This window comes from Lactuca saligna, chromosome 6, assembly GCF_052625555.1.
Source record: "Lactuca saligna cultivar CGN05327 chromosome 6, ASM5262555v1, whole genome shotgun sequence".
Taxonomy (NCBI): Eukaryota; Viridiplantae; Streptophyta; class Magnoliopsida; order Asterales; family Asteraceae; genus Lactuca; species Lactuca saligna.
In genome coordinates, this window is record NC_136422.1 from 19,933,242 (window position 1) to 19,953,108 (window position 19,867).

At 37.7% G+C, this 19,867-nt stretch overlaps 1 protein-coding gene across 1 annotated transcript; it reads left to right on the forward strand.

Moving 5' to 3' along the window:
- The first annotated feature begins 16,075 nt into the window (after positions 1-16,075).
- Positions 16,076-18,451, forward strand: LOC144999668 (Golgi SNAP receptor complex member 1-1-like). The gene is made up of 5 exons (XM_078958794.1): positions 16,076-16,274; positions 16,951-17,184; positions 17,265-17,432; positions 17,957-18,070; positions 18,175-18,451. The coding sequence occupies exons 1-5, from the start codon at positions 16,236-16,238 to the stop codon at positions 18,286-18,288; spliced, it is 669 nt and encodes a 222-aa protein (XP_078814920.1). The 5' UTR covers positions 16,076-16,235; the 3' UTR covers positions 18,289-18,451.
- Positions 18,452-19,867: the final 1,416 nt, after the last annotated feature.

A 19,867-nucleotide genomic window follows, 5' to 3' on the forward strand; every position in this document is an offset into this window, starting at 1 on the left:
TTTCCTCAAATAACACACATGGAAGGTGTTATGAATACCATTGAGTTCTTCGGGCAATTCCAGCTTGTAAGCTTGGTTCCCAATCCTCTGAAGAACTTTGAATGGTCCAATAAACCTTGGACTCAACTTTCCTCGTTTCCCAAATCGTATAAGTCCCTTCCACGGTGAGACTTTAAGTAAAACGGAATCCCCAACTTCGAAGGTTATCGGTCGTCTTTTCTTGTCGGCATAGCTCTTCTGACGATCCTGAGCTGCTAACATTCTTTCCCTAATCACCTTCAATTTCTCAGCAGTCTCATGGACTATCTCGGGGCCCATAAACTGCTTCTCTCTGGCTTCAAGCCAACAAGACGGCGTACGACACTTCTGCCCATACAAGGCTTGATAAGGAGCCATCTTGATGCTCGAGTGAAAACTATTGTTGTAGGAAAATTCTACCAGAGGTAAGTGCTCGTCCCAATTCCCTTGGAATTCGAGGGTACATGCTCTCAGCATATCTTCCAACGTCTGAATCGTTCTTTCACTCTGACCATCAGTTTGCGGATGGTAAGCAGTACTCAAACACAACTTTGTACCCAACTCCTCTTGTAGACTCCTCCAAAACCTTGACGTGAAACGACTATCACGATCTGACACAATCGTAAGAGGGACACCGTGAAGTCTTACAATTTCCTTCACGTAAGCATTTGCGAGCTTATCCATAGACCACTTCTCGTTGGCGGCTATGAAGTGTGCACTCTTGGTGAAACGATCCACGACTACCCAAATCATGTCGTGACCATTCTTCGTTCTGGGCAGTTTAGTCACAAAATCCATGGTGATGTCTTCCCATTTACCCATGGGTACAGGTAAGGGTTCTAAACTCCCATACGGTTTTTGATGTTGTGCCTTAACCCTCGCACATGTTACGTACTCAGCCACATACTTCGCAACATCGAGCTTCATCGTCGGCCACCAGTAGTAGGGTTTTAGGTCCTTATACATTTTAGTGCTACCGGGATGAATCGAGTACATGGTCTTGTGTGCTTCTTCCATTAGAAGATCTCTTATTCCTCCCGTCTTAGGTACCCAAATTCGATCTTGGAATACATTCAGTCCTCGACTGTTCGTACCGAACACTAACGTTTTTCCCAAATGTTCTTCCTTTCGGTCATTCTTTTCTAAGGCTTCTTCTTGAGCTTTCCTGATACTTTCCACAATCATCGAGACGACTTCAATTCTTAACGCTCTTGGCCTTCTTCTTTCAAGATTGACTTTCCGACTGAGAGCATCAGCAACTATATTTGCTTTACCTGGGTGGTAAAGTATCTCACAGTCGTAGTCCTTGAGAAGTTCTAGCCAGCGTCGTTGCCTCATGTTCAACTCCTTCTGATTAAAGAGATACTGGAGACTCTTATGATCAGTGAAGAGCTTGCACTTCGTGCCGTAGAGGTAATGCCTCCATATCTTTAAGGCGAATACTACCGCTGCCAACTCCAGATCATGAGTGGGGTAGTTCTTTTCGTGCTCTTTCAATTGTCGAGATGCGTATGCTATCACCTTTTCTCTTTGGGTCAGAACACAACCTAACCCGACTCCAGATGCATCACTATAAACTGCGAAATCTTCGACTCCATCGGGTAGAGAAAGTATCGGCGCTTCACATAACTTCTTCTTTAGCTTCTCGAACGCCTCATCGTGTTTCTCACTCCATGTATACGTAGCTCCTTTATGGGTCAAAGCTGTTAATGGAGCAGCTATCAAAGAAAAGCCTTGGATAAATCGTCGGTAATATCCAACTAATCCTAGAAAGCTTCGAATCTCCGTGGGATTCTTCGGACGTTCCCACTTCATTACAGCTTCGATCTTGGCGGGGTCAACCATTATTCCTTCTTGGTTAACAACATGACCCAAGAATTGGACTTCCCGTATCCAAAAGTCGCATTTGGAGAACTTTGCAAAAAGCTTCTCCTTCTTTAACACCTCCAACACTTCTCGTAGATGTTTGCCATGCTCCTCCTGGCTTTTCGAGTAAATGAGAATGTCGTCGATGAACACTATCACAGATTTATCGAGGAATGGTTTACAAACCCTATTCATCAAATCCATGAATGCTGCGGGAGCATTGGTTAGTCCGAACGACATAACCAAGAACTCGTAGTGTCCATATCTTGTTCTAAATGCAGTCTTCTCAATATCCTGCTCTCTCACTTTCAGCTGATGATATCCTGACCTAAGATCGATCTTTGAGAAGTAGCTCGAACCTTGCAGCTGATCGAATAGATCATCAATCCTCGGCAATGGATACTTGTTCTTCACCGTTGCCTTATTCAACTCTCGGTAGTCTATGCACATCCTCATGCTTCCGTCCTTCTTCTTCACGAATAACACCAGAGCTCCCCAGGGTGATGAACTAGGTCGAATGAAACCGCTATCCAACAGCTCCTGAAGTTGCGTCATGAGCTCCTTCATCTCCGTCGGTGCTAATCGGTAAGGTGCCTTTGCTATCGGTGTTGTTCCTGGTAATAAGTCTATACGAAATTCTACTTGCCTATCAGGTGGTAATCCAGGAAGATCTTCGGGAAAGACTTCCGGATAATCGCACACAACCGGTATATTCTGCACCTCTTTCTTTTCTTTCTTAGCATCGATTACGAATGCCAAGTACGATGCACATCCCTTGGACAAACATTTCCTAGCTTTCATCAAGGATATGATTCCAGAACTCACTCTGCGTTTGTCCCCGTACACCATAAATGATTCCTTTCCGGGTGGGTTTATCCTAACTATCTTCTTTCGGCATAATATCTCGGCATCGTTGGCGCTAAGCCAATCCATACCCAAAACGATGTCGAAACCGTTTAACTCTATGGGTAATAGTTCCTCCTGGAATTCGTTTCTGTTTAGGTCAATGACGATGTTCCTAATACGATTACTAACAGGTACGAATTTGCCACTGGCAACTTCTACAATTAGGGCGTTATCAAGTTTTTCTACAGGTAATGCTAATTTCGCACTAAATTTATGCGACACAAAGGAGTAGTTGGCTCCGGAATCAAACAGTATATTTGCAGGCAAACCATTTACAAGAAAGGTACCTGAAGCGACGTCTGCTGCCTCCTTTGCAGCCTCGAGCGTCATCTGGAAGGCTCTCGCCTTCGGCTTTGGTGGTATGTTGGGTCTTCCTGCCTCCTTCTTCTTCGGGCAGTCCTTCAAAATGTGCCCTTCTTCATTACACCCATAACAGGCCTTCTGGTTAAGGGTGCATTCGTTGGCATAGTGCCCAGGCTTTCCGCATTTGTAACAAGTGACCCCTCCATCACACTTCCCAGAGTGCTTCTTCTTGCACTTGTCACACCACTTTGCTTCTGATCCTCCTCCTCTCGAACTAGACTTCGAGAATCTACCTTTCTTACCGGACCTCGAGGATCCGTCAAATTTCTGTTTCTCTCCCACTTCCGCTCTCTCCAGACCCTTTTCTCGTATCTGGGTCTCCACATTCTTAGCAGCCCAGATGGCAGCTTTTAGAGTGGTAGTTTGCTTGACCATTGGACCGAAGTCCGCTGGTAATCCGAGGGCAAATTTGTTAACCTTGGAGAGTTCAGTTGGGACGAGGTGAGGAACAAGCTTCATTTTCTCAGTAAAGCTTACAGCGTATTCAGTAACGCTCATTCTTCCCTTCTTCAGATTCTGGAATTCGTTGCTGATCTCCAAAAGATCCTGCTCAGAGCAGTATTGCATCTTCAACTGTACCAGAAAATCCTCCCACGACATTTTGCTTGCTTCACCTTTGGGCATTGAATCAGCTAATAGCTTCCACCAGCTTAGTACTCCAGATTTCAATAGAGGAACTGCAAGAGCAGTCTTCTGCCTATTGCTACACTCGCAACTCTCAAACATTGTCTCCATCTCAGAGATCCAGTTCATGACTTCCACCGGCGTCGGGCTTCCGGATAGACTCGGTGGCTTGGATGCCATGAAATCCTTGTATTTGCATCCACGTCCATCATTTCCTCCATCCTGGTGGTTTTGCCTAACTATCGGTGGGTTGGCTTGACCAATAGTCCCACTGTAGTTTCCTCCTTCAGTCTGCCCTTCGTTCAACTCGGGCTGTTCGAGCTGAATAGTCGCTTCCTCTCGATTTTGCTGGAGCAAACGCCTGGTTTCCTCCATTTGACGATCCAACATTGCCTGGATCATCGCTTGCACTCCGGCCATCGTTATTGGTCCGGCAGCGGCTTCCACAACTGGTATTTGCTCGATCACGGGGGGTTGGTGTCCGTTCCCATTTGCGTTTACGTTTCCGCTACGGGTCCTTACCATCTTGATCTATATACCGAATAAGGTGGATTTAGATCTTTATTTAGGAGAGACGTTTAAATCGTCCTTATCACTCCGAAACGTTTACATGCTAGTTCTAATATCGTAGTCGTACGTTTAGAATCCTAAACACATAAGGTTCCAGATCCGGTCGGCAACAGACCATAGATCCCGAACAAAATAACAGCATATCATGCATAAAACATTTAGCACATAAAAGCATTTTAGGCACAATTCCTAAAATAAGCTAGTGCTCACACCTCACAATCATAGCTTAGCATTCTAAGTTTAAGTCTAGAAATCCTACAAATTCCTAGTTCGCTTAAACTAATGCTCTGATACCAACTGTGACATCCCCAAAATCACGGCCAGAAAGGACCGGTTTTGTTTATACTTTATTTCAAAATCAGAGTTATCTTTTAATAAATGGTTTGCGGAATTTGTCCCAAAACAATAATATGATAAAGATTTATCAAAAGCTTTTCCATAGAAATGTATTCATTAAAAGACTCGGGATGTCATGTTCGTACAGATCAAAAGTATAAACAGTACAATATAAGCCTTACTACATTATTTCATATCTACAGGCCTATATCCGTAATCCCTCGTCCAAAACATCACACCTATGCTCATGCGCCACTACCTGTAATACATAAAACTGAGTGGGTCAGGCTTGGGAGCCTGGTGAGCACATAGGGTTTTCAACCCACAATAAATAAGTTTATTAATTTCATCAATCAACAATAACCCGATTACCCGTTCCCGTTATCCTCACTTTACGTCCCTAAACACCTATCATAAGGGACCTAGCCTAAGGATTATCATCGGGACGGACACTACTGCTAAGGGGATTCCTCAGCAATAAATGTCCTAATAGGCAACCATGTGGGGGATGGAGTACACCGGTGAACACATCGTTCACAACACCTACAGGTTGCGAACCTGCTAGTGTTCCACTGGACTGTCTAGAAGAGTCCGTGGTCGTCATCTATACTCCGCTAGATGACTGGATCAACAACAACAACATCGAGGCCTCTCATCATTTTATCACACATCGCCTATTACATCTACCCATGTTTTACCCCAACATTTTCGTAGATATAAAATACATATACAGTTTAAATCATTGAAAACATGTATAACAACGTTCATCTAGCATAGATAGCAAGTATTCAGATAATATGCACACATAGCACGTAATTTATATAAAATACTTCATATCTATGTGTAAGTTGAAGGTAACTATGCACTCACCGGAAAAGGTGGTGATTCCGAACTCAGACAGCGCTTCGCTTTTTAAAAAGAATTTTTCTTCGACGAAACCTAGTATTATTACCACTAGAGTTTAGTTTATTATTCGTCGAGACTAATTAATAGTCTAGCTATTATTATTATTATTATATAAGCGTCAAAAAAATACTTATATAACCCATAATAATAGCCCAAGTATTTATTATAAGTTCCTAATAACGTTACTATAATTAAATAAAAGTTATATTAAAAATAGCGTAGGCGTAGCTCACTTACAGCGGGTTTTATAGAAAACCGGGCTTTGCTTGGAGCAGCGTTCCCGAGCCGAAAAGCTCTTCTTCTCGGAGCCTTTGAGCACTCCGGGGCTTCCGCCTCGTGCTAGGGAGGTTCCCTAGGCTTTTCGGGGGATTTCGGGGCTAGAGAGAGGTTCTAGAGAGAGAGAGAGTAAAGAGAAGAAAGAATGGGAAAGGTGTGAAGAAAATGAGGGTGGGAGAGGTGGTATTTATAGGGTGAAATGTGGCTGAACTTGGTGCCACATGTCACCATCTGGTGGCAAGCCTTGGGGAGAAAGCAATGGCCAAGATTGTGCCACATCACCCATTTTCGCACAGCACACTTCCGACTTCTAAAATCCGTAACTTTCACATACGACCTCCGTTTTTGACGTTCTTTATATCCACGCGTAGGTAATAATAAGATCTACAACTTTCATTTTGACACCGTCAGCTAATTCTCGACCGATCTTAAATTTAACAGTACAAGGAGATTATACTGTTAAACGTCTGCGTAAAATTAATAACTTCTACATACGGACTCTGTTTTTGTCTGTCTTTTTACCGTTGATTTCCTATTAATGAGATCTTCAACTCTCATTTATGTTGCGTAAGCCAAAAACCGCTCGAACTAAAATTCGAGTTTCAGGCCGTGCACTGCTAAGCCGAATCTTAGAAAAATCATAACTTCTTCATACGAAGTCAGATTTGGGCGTTCTTTTTATCGATGTTCTTAGTTTAACATATTCTACGACTTTTGTTTAGATTGCTAAGGCTAAAAAGTCTTCTATCGTAAATTCACTATTTACGTCTCCCGGTGTCGTGCCGGTTTTGTCGTAAAACTTCGGCGGGCCATAAGTTCTTCTTTATAGCTCGGATTTCGGCATTCTTTATATGCACGGAAACCTTGGGACATATTCTACAACTTTATGTAGAGATATCGGGATTATCTCACACTTTAATTTTGACGCTCATTTTTATTCTTTATTAATTATACATTTATAATTAAATAATAAACACATAAACACACATAATTCACATAATACTCAAATATTTCATATTTATTACTTCAAAAAGAGTTACAATAGTTGACCTAGACTATTATATTGACAAAAATGCTTAGCCCTGAAAACCCGGGCGTTACAATAACGACATACCAAACCATCATACAATCGTTATATTCCCAACTGCAATCCCCAAGCCGATCATAATGATCACGACCTAGAGCGAAACCTTCGAGACCTCAAACCGACAAGCTCATCAAGGTTTGCACCAAACAACCCAAATCGATTTCACCTATGGGCCCTAAAAGAATTTCCAGGACTGACTTAATCACCGAGCAACCATAACCAAAGATTGATAGATGCTGAGCCACTGCCACGAATCATGGTATCCAACCATGCTATTACCCCGACCAACCCTTAGAATCCCTGAAACTCTACTTGATTCAAGTATGGATCATGTGCTTCTAGTAGTACGGTCTCAACACTACCTTCCACACTTATCCATACTTTTACTCAAGGATCATCTCGGGTCCTCTAAGACCTATCCATAACATACTCCCAATACTTGCTCCACAATGAAACAACCGTACTAAAATACTTCTTAGGCTCTCTTAGAATTCCCACCACACCTCCTCTGACATCCATTTCTGAAGAACCCATACCAGTGTCAGCTTACCACTTCATGAATACAATTACATGCAACAAATCTTACATAATCCTTTGAGTAAAAGACTCAACCCTACAACAGTTGGACTCAGACAAGAGCTGCGCAATAGGTCTAAGTCCTACATTCTAAGATTATTTAACCTTCATATCATGAAATTTAATGTATTCATTTGATGGTTAACTCTCATTGACATGCATCCCACAAAGCACAAAGCAAGCAATATTCGAGCAGAGGAGCCGACTGGCACTAAAACACAATAAAATAAGACAGATCCTTATACGAAACTCTCAGTCTCAAACTCCCAGCATCTTGGGTACACCTTCGTCCCGCTCTCATTCTCTCAAGAGTGGATAATCATTCCTTACACTAACCCGCTATGAACTGCACCCACTCTAAGGAAACCACTACCTCCTCATCCAATAACACAACTGGTCGGCTGAGCCCACACAACTCACCCTATCACTAACTACCACATGACCCTCCATTGGTGCTAGATGACTATCGCATGAATAGGATCACATGTCCCACAGCTTAAATAATCTTAGGCTAAAAGATTCAATCCCATGACAGTTAGAGTCATACAAGAGATGTGCAACAGGACCAAACCCCTTATCATAAGATCATTTAAACCATGTAGCATGTGAATTAGAGTATTCACTCAACAGCTAGTACACACGTGAAAGAGTCATATAACAACCAAATAAGGATTCTACAAGAGATAAGGTATCATATATCAAACAATTCTATCATATAGTTCCTAAAGATCCCTATCGTAATACTAGCATGTTGTTCTAACATATCAAAGCATAATCTCAAATAACCGTGTGGTATTTTACTTCCTTTTCTTCATGAATGATCTAGTTTGAGCGCAAGTATTTTATTGGACATGGAAGACCTTAAAGCATTGATATTTATGATCATAGGATTGTTAGGAAGCCTACTAGAAAAGATGGAGTAGTGGCTTAATGGATTAAGAAGTTTTTGGATCGAATTAGTAGTCAGACGAATCTCACAATGTAAGGAAGACACATGTCACGTTGTGAGGAGTGTAAGACCCTGCTATTTTGTCCTGTAGTGGCTCATGACATGAGCCATAGATGGTTATGTCGCGAGGGTCTGCTGATTGTTGGCTTTCATTGACCATTGACCGTTAACTTTTTTACTAAGTTTGACTTAAGGTTATTTGTAACACCCTGTTTATTAAATAAATAAATAGACAAATTAATGAATGAATAGTATCCCTAAAATCAATAATTATATAGCAAGATGTTAGTTTCAAGGAGTTAACTGTCATATATTAGAGGTTGGGGGTTAAAAGTTTCTGGATTGGTTTTCTAAATATTTTTGAAGGCGGGGACAACTTGGTAAATTATTGGGACTTAATTTGAAGAGGTTTTGGAGGCTAAGGGGATGAATGGTAACATATGGACTTCATTTGAGAATAATTTGTAGAGGAGGGGCTCTTTCATAACAGTTAGACTTAATATGAGAAGAATTATGGGAACAGGGGTATGAAGAGTAAATTATGGGCTAAGATTGAAAGAAAAAGGGAAGGGAGCGATTAATCTCGTCGTTATGGAATTAAGTTTATGGGGGATCGGGGTATATATCCTATCACCCCTGATCGGGAACCACCAGTTGAGTATTATCGTTGCTATCTCCGGCTGATGGCGCCACTGTTGCTGCCATTCCCAGCCGACGACAATACCATTGGATTTTCGCCATTATTTTCCTTATCGTTCTTCAGTCGCTACCATGTGAGACCCCATCCACCACCTGCTACTTAGCCATCAGAATGCCACCATCACTGCCGAAGCACCATTGTCGCAACTGCTGTTGAGGTTGAGGATGAAAGTCGGCGATAGAATGTCGGGAATGAAGAAGAAGCAAGCCACCAATCGCCATTAACGCTTCATGTAGCACTGCTGCTCCACTGTTGCACGTACCCATTGAAGACAGAGTTATCACCGGACGCTAGCCTCTTGTTGCCGCTGTGAAACACCGTAAGTGCCGCTGTTGCCGTCATTTTGTGCTACTGTCGCCGCCGTGCGCCACCAGGTGGGTGACTGGGTCCTTTTTGCAAACAAAACACGTGTGTATTTCTGTTATGATTATGTGTTATGTATAGGGATGTTTGGATAGAATTTGCAAGAAAAGCCACTGTCACCACCATGAGGTGGTGGCTGCCACCTTCTACCACCATCGGCCACCACAAGGGTGGTTGTTTGGGTGTATTTATCTTATTTTGTGTGGGTTATTTCGAGTTATTGCATTATATAATTGTAAATAATGACTAGTATAATCAAAGAAAACTCATAACTACCACCGTGAGGTGGTGGCTATTGCCTTCCGTCGCCACCAGTCGCCGTGTTGGGTGACGGTGTGCTTTTGCTTGTGTTTAGTTGGTTTTGTGATGCTTGGACCTATTTGGACTAGAAGCATAACCACCACCATGAGCCGCAGTTGACCACCACTACCCAAGGAGGTAGTGGGTGGTGCCCGACTTATGAAACCCTAGTGGGCCTAATGAAACCCTAATTGATCTAAAGACTTAGATTTTGGGCCTAATTAGGCTGTGATTAGGTTGGAAACCCTAATTAGGGTTTAAAAAACCCTAATTTTGGATATATGGGTTTTGGATTGTTGGGACCCGCATTTTTAGATGAACGGATTAGGATTATGTATTAAGCTGATCATACTACCTGATTAACCTAATAGATTGATGTAATTAATGGATTAAGTCCTTAATGGGTTGAGTGGGAAACACTTAACCCTAATCGTCATTTTATTTGAAAACTCTAATTTTATTTGGGCTTTGAGTTGGGCCTTTCTATTGGGCTTTGGTGATTGGGCTATTGATGGACCATCCAAGAACAATCATATGGACTAAGAATATATGAATGGGCTCTAGCGTAAGGTCCATGTGAGGGTTTGGGCCCAATTTGGAAAATTGGGCCATAGATGTGCCATAACTAGGCCCTGAGGATTATGAGATGCCGGACCATTGGAATACCAAGTGTTAGACCAAGAATAAATGGTTGGGCGTTAGGGTAAGACCATGTAAAGTTTGGGCCTAATTTGGAAAATTGGACCATCTGTTGGGCTTTGGTTCATTATTAGACTTTTGGGCCTTTGGACTGGGCCTTGGGCTTGAATCAAGCTAAGTTAGGGGTAAAATAGTCTTTTACCCCAAGAATGGACTTATGGATATGTGTTGGGACCCAATTAATAATTGGGTGTTATTTGATGTTGACAGTTTAGGAATCTGTCATCCAGCAGCCAAAGATTTATTCGCGAGATTTCAGCAGCCAGCTTGAGAGGTGAGTTTTCCTCTAGTAGGAATGGGTCGAAGGAACCTATGCCAGCCTGTTTATCTATGTTAGTGTATGTCAGACTTAGGTCTGATGTTGGGGTTAGCCCGATGTAGATTATATGCTTCCGGACTTCGGTCCGATGTTGGGGCAAGCCCGAGGAAGGTTTGTATGCTTTATGTCTTCATGATTCTTGCATGTGTTTGTTCATGTGTTTCAGACTTCTCATGATCACATGAAGGCATCGGCTTGATTGTACACACACGAGTTGGAGATATGTTTTGGAGGATCCTAGATTGTGTTTTAAACAATTTATAAACATGTGTTTTGATAACTTATTATTTTTGGGATTTTTGTGATCGTGCTAATGAGATTAATGTGTGATTTTTAAATGAAAAATTTGTTTGAAAATTTATGGTGTTACAAGTTGGTATCAAAGCCTTGGTTTGAGGGATTCGGATGTACCTTCAGGTGTGTTTGGACTCAAATTGAGGATTTGTGAAAAAATTTCAAAAGAAATATTTTTTTTAAAAACGAGAAAGAGTTTAAAGAGAAAAACGAGTTGGAGCAGTGTGTCCAATCAGCCAGAGCACGAATAGTGATTTCCCAAAATACCCTTACTTATTTGTGTTATGAGAAATTTATGAGATGTTAGGGATGCATGCTAGAGGATATGCTATGTATTTCATATTTAGGGCTAAATTTTCCTGATTTGTGATGCCTTAGCCTAGGATTTGATGTTATCTGTTATTTGCCTTGAGTATATGCTGAGTAGGAGAATTTAGCAGGAAACACTTAGAGAGAGTTTTGAGTTGAGGGATAATCTAGGAGAGATACCTAGATTAGCATATGAGGGGTCTACTGAGAGAGTAGTCTGTTATGCGTGATAAATAGAGTACTTGCGAATTGGGATCCTAGGAAGAGGACTTGGGGTGACTATAGGTTAGTGTGAAAGGTAGTATTGGGACTGTACTACTGAAAGCACCGGATCTGTATGCAACCCAAGTAAGAATCCTTAGGATGCTAAGGAGAAAGTAGGGATGGGTGATCGAGTGTGAGTATACTCTAGCGAGTCTTTGATGATTCTTGTGTTGTGTTTCAGAAACATCATGATAGGTACACGCTACAACCCCGGGAGCAGTAGGACTAGTGATGAGGAGACCCGCAGGATGAATCATGAGGAGGTGGCCGTGGCCATTCGAGAGGCGATACCTGAGATTTTTGGGTCTATTAAGACCACACTGATTAAGACATCTGAAGAGTGATATGCTATTGTTACTGAGGCGGCTGCTGCTGCAGCCACCACAACTGTTTCTGCTGCTAGGCCGTAGGGAGGTGACTCGTTGTTGTTTTGGGAGTTCAGCAACACAGAGCCACCAGAATTTGATGGGACACATGATTTGATTGCTGCTATGAGATGGATCTATGACATCGAGGGATGTTTTTATACTTGTTCATGCCCATATCATTTGAGAGTTCGGTTTACGTTGAACCAGCTTCGCTCGGGAGTGAAGGACTGGTGGAAGTTTGTGACTACCAGTTTTACTCCTACTGACCATGCTGCGGCGACGTGGAAGAGGTTCACCCAGTTTTTTAGAGATGAGTATGTTCCCCCGGTGGAAAGGGAACATTTGGAACATGAGTTTCTGTTTCTCAAGCATAAGACAGAGTCAGTAACTGAGATTATGAGGATGTTCCACGAGAGGGCGTTGTTCTGCCCTGTGCACGTGTCCACTGAGCAGGCACGTGCGAGCTGATACTAAGCATACTGAGGAGGGATATACGAGAGTTCATGGCGAACTCGTCATACCGAACACTGGCTGAGATTCAGACCAATGCCAGGTGGAAGGATATTAAGTTAGAGTTACAAACTAAAGAGGAGGAGGAGTCTCGAGGTAGGGATTGGAGACCAGTGCAGTCTCATCTGGCGACGAAGCAGGCTAAGCCAGTTGATACGAGATCTGGGGGGCTAAAAGGGCCGCACTTGTGGCAAGTGCGGCAAGAGTCAAGAGGGATCGTGTCGCGCGGGGATTTTCTACAAATGTGGAAAAGAGGGGCACATGGCGAAGGATTGTCCCAAAGGGTTTGCAGTTTTCTTTCACTGCAACCAGACTGTCCATCGGAAGGCTGAGTGCCCTCAACTCTTTTAGGGATCAACACAGGGATCTGCACTTGCTACTTTACGTGCTACTGAGTGTCGGCCAGCGAAGGTCGAGACACCGAGGGTTCGTTGGAGAGCCTTTCAACTGATAGCGGAGGAGGTACACTCAACACTTGACGTTGTGGCCGGTATATGATTCTTGATTTATATTATTTTGAGTAATATTGTATATATTTATCTTATCGTTTTCCCACATCATGCACAACCTATCTTCTTTTTCCTCATCCATGATGCATAATTTCTCTGCCTTGAATACATATGGCTTCACTCAACGCCACCTTTTTTCCTTGACATGTTGTTTCTTAACACTACTAAATTCAATAAATTTATAAACGATCCTTAAAAGTTGTTTATCCCTTTGTTGTTCTTTAGAGGATGATGATGCCAATTTCTTTCTTCTTTCTTTCGGTCTTTGCAACTCTTCAACAAGAAACCCATATACTCTTTGTTGAGGTCCATGTGAAATTGGGTATATAAAGATGTTGTGTAAGTGTTTGATTCAAATGTCTTCATTATTTTTTTGGAGATTGAACATGAACACATAGGTATGGGACTCCATTTTAGGTGATCTTTAACAATTACCAATACTTCATCGTGTGGTAACTTTTTTCTTTTAAAAAATGTTTAAATATTCAATTTGTGCAAACTTTATTATATTAGCTTTTGGTTGACCATTTAGACATCGACTCAGTTTGTTGTTCTAGATAACGTTGAACTTGTTGATCTTCTAGTCCATATCCTTTCAAATTTAGTATAGTTGATGGATAGTATGATCACTACCTCACAGTTGTTTTTTTAGAATATTCAATAACTCGAGAATGGTGCATATTCTTGCTGATTTTTGGCTTCCGGATATTCTAAAACATCGACCCAAGCCTTGGCCAACACGATTTCTTTTTGTATGCTCCATTATTTTGACTTTTTCTTGAAAGAACTCCTTTAAGAGAGGGGTTCTTCTGATGACTCATCAAATTCTCCTTTGAATTATGTTCCGGGTTGGGTTTCATCGTTGTCTTCATCGATACCTATAACATCCTAAAATCGGGCCTAGGAGTTTTTCCTTTTTTGGTGAATAAAATATTATTTTGGAAATAAAAATAAAGTAAATAAATAAAATAATAAGAATATTAAATAAATAAGTTGAAGTTGTAATTGTGATGAAAAGTTAAGTATCAAATTACGGCCAAAAAATCCAAATAAGGTTAACTTTAGACTTTTAATTTAAAGTTTAAAAGTTGATGGATTACTTTTGCTAACTTGCAAACTATTAGATCAAGTGTGAGACCAATCATGTTCCATATGATAATAAGAAGGTGGTTTAGTATTCAAATTATAAGAGATGGAAGTTGATTTAAAATATCTATTCAAATGGTGTCCTTTAAAAGAAATATGAAAGCGACGGACCAAATATGCAAAATCTTGAAAGTTAGAAGCTAGTTGATTTTGAATGAACAAGATTGAGAGAAGAGAGAGGGATAATTAGCAATTTTGATGATGTTACCTCTTGTACGAGACCAATGATTTGATAGCTCACTCATACCCATTACGAGACTAAGAGAAACGAGATAATTACGGGAAATTGAAATAAGGTTCAATATATGTGAATGTGACTAACCCTATCATAGTCTTCAGTGCTATCAAAGCAAAAATTGCGAGTGTGACTAGGAGATGGAAAGAATGGATATAGTTGTATATTCATTGCATTCTTTTACTTATGATTGTATTTAAATGATTACATCTTTGAAATAATTTTAAGAGTTACTAGTGACGAACAACAAATAATTTAATTTTTTTTTTAAATCAAAAGTGTTTTAAAATAATTTATGAGTTGGAAAAGATTTTGGGGAATTCACCATAGATCAATAATTGAGTTAATCCTTGACTATAAACCTAATGAAATCGTGATATTATTTATTATGCATTCCTAATGTATAACCTACTACTTTATAACATTAATTATTTTATTGATTTGAGAAACGATAATCTTACACTTTAAGAATGATCTAACATCATGAAATATACATTGATGTTGATTGTTGGTTACTCTAAGATTTTTCAACCTACAATCTAACACAACAAATCAATTATAATATTTAGTTATAATATATGTAACATAAAAATATCATGCATAATAAAAATATAGAAAAAGTTTGGGACAATGGGTCATATCAATTTGAATCTTTGATAAAATTTGCTTTAAACCAATCAAACGTGTTGATCCTAAAGAAGATCATATCATCCATGACATATTTCATTATTGAACTCTTTTTTTAGACATATAATAATTAAAACTTTCTTCTCCATTTTATGTACTTTATATAAAATAAATGGAAATAAAAAAAGTAAATATTAGTAACCAAACATGAGAAATAATGTTTTCGTATAAATTAAATATTTTAATTAGTATCTTTTTTTAATCAATAAATATACTATAAACAACTCCTAAATTAGTCCATTTAAATAGAATAAGTTGAAGAGGAGGAACATTTTAAATGAATATGATACACAAATGAAGCGCATATTAAACCATGTTCATTTGAATAACTAGATAATATAAATATAGATATAAATATAAAATAAAAATATAGATATAAATGTAAACATAAGTAAATAAACCATCTTAATTTTAAGATACCTTACAAATTATTAAAATAATTCATCATCTCATCCCAATATAGTATAGAATCCCGTTCTCGAGTTCAACTTAACAAGAGAAAATAAAAAAAATGTGTGGAAATGAGAAGAAAATAAAAGAAATTTGTAATCTCGAGTTTTATTAAAAGAAGAAAATGGAAGGAACTAAGGGAAATGAAATGATCATTTTTCCTTTTAACTTTCTTTTCGATTTGAAAGGATTTTAAAAGAAAAAACAAAATAATTAATTTTTTTCCATTTTTTTTTTTTTGGCTAAAACACAAAAGATTTTTTTTTTCTTTTTTTTTTTTTTTAAAAATAACTCGGGAAGTAGGTGTAACGCAATTCAAAAGAAATTGATGTTAAATTGGTATTGCCAAGTTCATTAGTGATTTTGTATTTTAACAGATATAGATATATAATATAGTAGTTTATTTCTTATGTAATCAATTTCAATTTCAAACATATAAATGAATAATAAATTTGTAATATCAAATGAAATAGTTTCCTCCGTCTTCAAGCGTCTGTGGTCTCTCGCGATTCCAAAGAATTTCTCTTCGTCTCTTTCTCTCTCTCTAAAACAGTTATCGAATTTGATCGGGAGTAACACAGTTTCCTCCCTTCTTTGGATCACCAATGGACACCCCAAGCTCTTGGGATTCCTTGCGAAAACAGGTTTGTTTCTTTTATGTATTTGATCCTCTTGTTTCTACATATCTTTATTTTGATGGTCGAATTTCAATTTTCCAAATTTTGTGCCTCTGCTATCATAAATTATATGCGATTTTGTGTTAATGGAGCTACGTTGGGGTATAGCGCAAGCATTTTTTGTTTCTAGGATTGGTTAGTCCATGGGAACGTTTGAATCAATTAGGGTTTTTATAGACAACGATTAGCGGGATCTAGACTGGAACAATTTGGTTCAGATGTTGATAAATTGTGATATCTAAGCATTAGTTAGTGTTAGAAATGATTGATTTGTGGCAGGATTGAAGCTTTCTTACTGGTTGAATCTCACATTTTGACATTCAGATTTACATCGTCTTAGAAAAAGTAAACATTGCTGATTGCTCAACTACTCTATGATGAATCTGATTCTGATTCTCATTTTGATTTTGATTTCCTATATCGATAGTACGAACAAATTGTTATATCAGTCATGTAGATACATAGATCCACAACTATACGGGATTGTTTCAACTGATTAACTATTACAAACTACTCCACATTCTGAAGCTGCTAGGAAACGGAGAAAATAACTTTCCTCATCTTTTCGCTTATCGACTATCGAGTTGTTTATGATGTATGACGTTGACTTCTTTTCTGTTCCATGATTCATCACATTCTGTAGGCAAGAAATCTTGAAGCAGAGCTGGATGATCAAATGCATTTATATCGTAAACTAGTGTCAACAAAAGTCGATGATGGAAATGAGAGTAGTAACCTTGGATCAAGTATAGAACAGCTACTCAAACACCTACAACAAGTAATTTCCCAAATGCAAGCGTGGGTTTCATCAGGTGGATCAGAAATCTTTTCTCATACATTGACTCGTCATCATGAAATTCATCATGATCTTACTCAGGTACACTTCCTTTTTCTGTTTTTTCATCCAAACATGAAGAAATCCATCATCATGATCTTACTCAAGAAATGAAACTGTAGGAGTTCAATCGACTTCGCTCAAGTCTTAGAGCTAAAAGAGAGCATGCATCATTGCTTGAAGATTTTCGTGAGTTCGATCGAGCAAGATTAGATATAGAAGAGGGTGGTGGGTCCCACGAACAGTCTCTTCTTAAGGAACGTGCTACTCTCATGAGAAATACAGGACAGGTACTAATGACTAATGAGTGTATATTTTTTTTAACACAAACACAAATCAAATGCAAAGTAAGAGGATAAAAACGACATTTTTTTTAGGGTTTTTGTCCGTTTCTTCTTCATAAGAATGATGTAGAGGATGAAGAGAGACACTAAATATTGTGAAATTTGTTTTTTGAACTATAAGGGTAAAATGGTCATTTACCCTTATTGATTTGGTTTATTAAGTATAGAAAAGAAACAAATTTTATGTATATAACACTTTATATAATAACAAAGTTAACTAAACGAATACTAAATAAAGTTAAAATAACTACATAAGGGTAAAAATGTCATTTCACATGAAACAAAAACCAAACTTGTATTATGTTTAATTTTGTAAATGAAAATCGGTTAATTATATTAACTAAAATAACATATAAACGGCGCTTAAAATTATATATTGTATCTTTTATAGTATGTACATATAGTTACAGAAGGGTAAAAATGTCATTTTATTACATAAGGGTAAAAATATCATTTTATTTATTGTGTAGATGGATGGTGTAATATCCCAAGCACAAGAAACCCTCGGTGCACTTGTGTTTCAGCGGTCAACTTTTAGAGGAGTGAATTCGAAACTTAGCAACGTTAGCAGCCGCCTTCCAACTGTACGTAAAACTAAACATTTAAAAAAAAAATCTTTTAAATAATTGATTTTATTTATTTATATTAATAAAATAAATTATTGAAATGTTTTAATTTTTATTAACAGGTGAATAGCATTATATCCGCGATAAACAAAAAGAAGTCTATGGACACAATAATTCTTTCTTTAGTTGCTTCCGTTTGCACGTTTTTAATTCTCATTTACTGGATCACAAAATAGCAATAAATCATTTTTTCGTACATTAAATATATATATATATATTTTTTAATTGTAGAATCAACCATTTTGATAGTGAATTTTTGTTTCGAGTTTTAGTTGTATATATTTGAAGGAAATTCATTTTTGGTGATTTTTCAAGTTGTAAATTTCTATTTGATTGTTATTAACTAATATACAAACTTGAGTAAATTACATTTTTGGTCCTTATGTTTATTTTATTTGAAATATGAGTGAAAAATGTTGTAAAAAACTTAAGTAAGGATGATAATTGGAAAACGATGTTGTTTGGAATCAAATTTGGGTGTATTAAGGACCAAAAATGTAATTTGGTATAAAAGCATTGATTTGATAATACGTAAGTCGTAAGTAGACAAAGAGGATATGAAAGAAGTGTATTGAAAGCAAGAAGGTTAGTTGATGTGACAATGTCTTATGTTTTGTTTTTTAGACATGGAAATCTTGTAAAGAGATTTGATTTACTTTTTGGTTCGATTAGACATGAAATTGAATCATGTGGAATCATATGCTATGTTTAACAACTACTCCCACTTGTCCCACACATCAATTGCCTCTATCAAATTCTTTAAGTCATAAAAAAAATATTATTTTTTTATTTTTGAGGTAGATACTATTAAAGCTCTTACATTCTTCTATTTTTTTTTTTTTTTTTTTTTTTTTTTGAAAAGTGATTGTTATAAAAGCTTGTTAAATGTTTCATAAATATCCGCTTGGTAAACATTTACTTTATGCACTCTTTATATTAGTGATTGCTTTATTTATTTTAATACTTAAGTTAAACATTTAATAATTATATATGGCTGTTTTTATATTTAATCAAGATAGTTATACATGACTTATAGAATTTGGATATAATAAATCAAATGAGTTACAAAAAATTAAAAAAAAAACTCGGCTTAATGTGTTTTAACAAATGTTCTAAAAAACACGTCATGGCTCCAAGACATGTGTTTGACGCTAAACTTTATCAAAATGCCGTCTTAACTCATATATGTGTATAAAATAGAATAATAATTGAAAATACATATAAAAATATTAATTATATATAAAATTGTCGCCTTAAGTCACGTCTTATAAACGATGTGGTTCGCTAAGGCTTGAAAATTTTGAGGTTTGATATTACCGCCAAATCACGTCTTATGTTATTTAGAACATTGGTTTAAACACAAACCTTTTACCTATTTATAGTTTTTTTTTGCCTCATGCAAAAAGTTAATTAATATTTTTGAAGTTGTATTGTGATTTTTTTGAAATCTACTATTTAAATGATCATTTGGTCTCAATAAAACAAATCTTATATACAACTCTTCTTTCTAAACAAACATAATAATCAAATTCGACAAGAGATCTTTTAGGGGTGACAAATTGGACAGTTGTTTCGTATTTTTATAAAACACAACACGACATTACAAAAAAAAAATTATAATCCGAACATGAAGTGACACGCTGTCGTGATTTTTTTTTTTTTTTTTTTTTTTTTTTTTTTTTTTTTTTTTGTAACAATGTGAATTTTCAAAACAAAATTTTCATTTCTTAAAACATGTTTTCATCCAAAACAGAC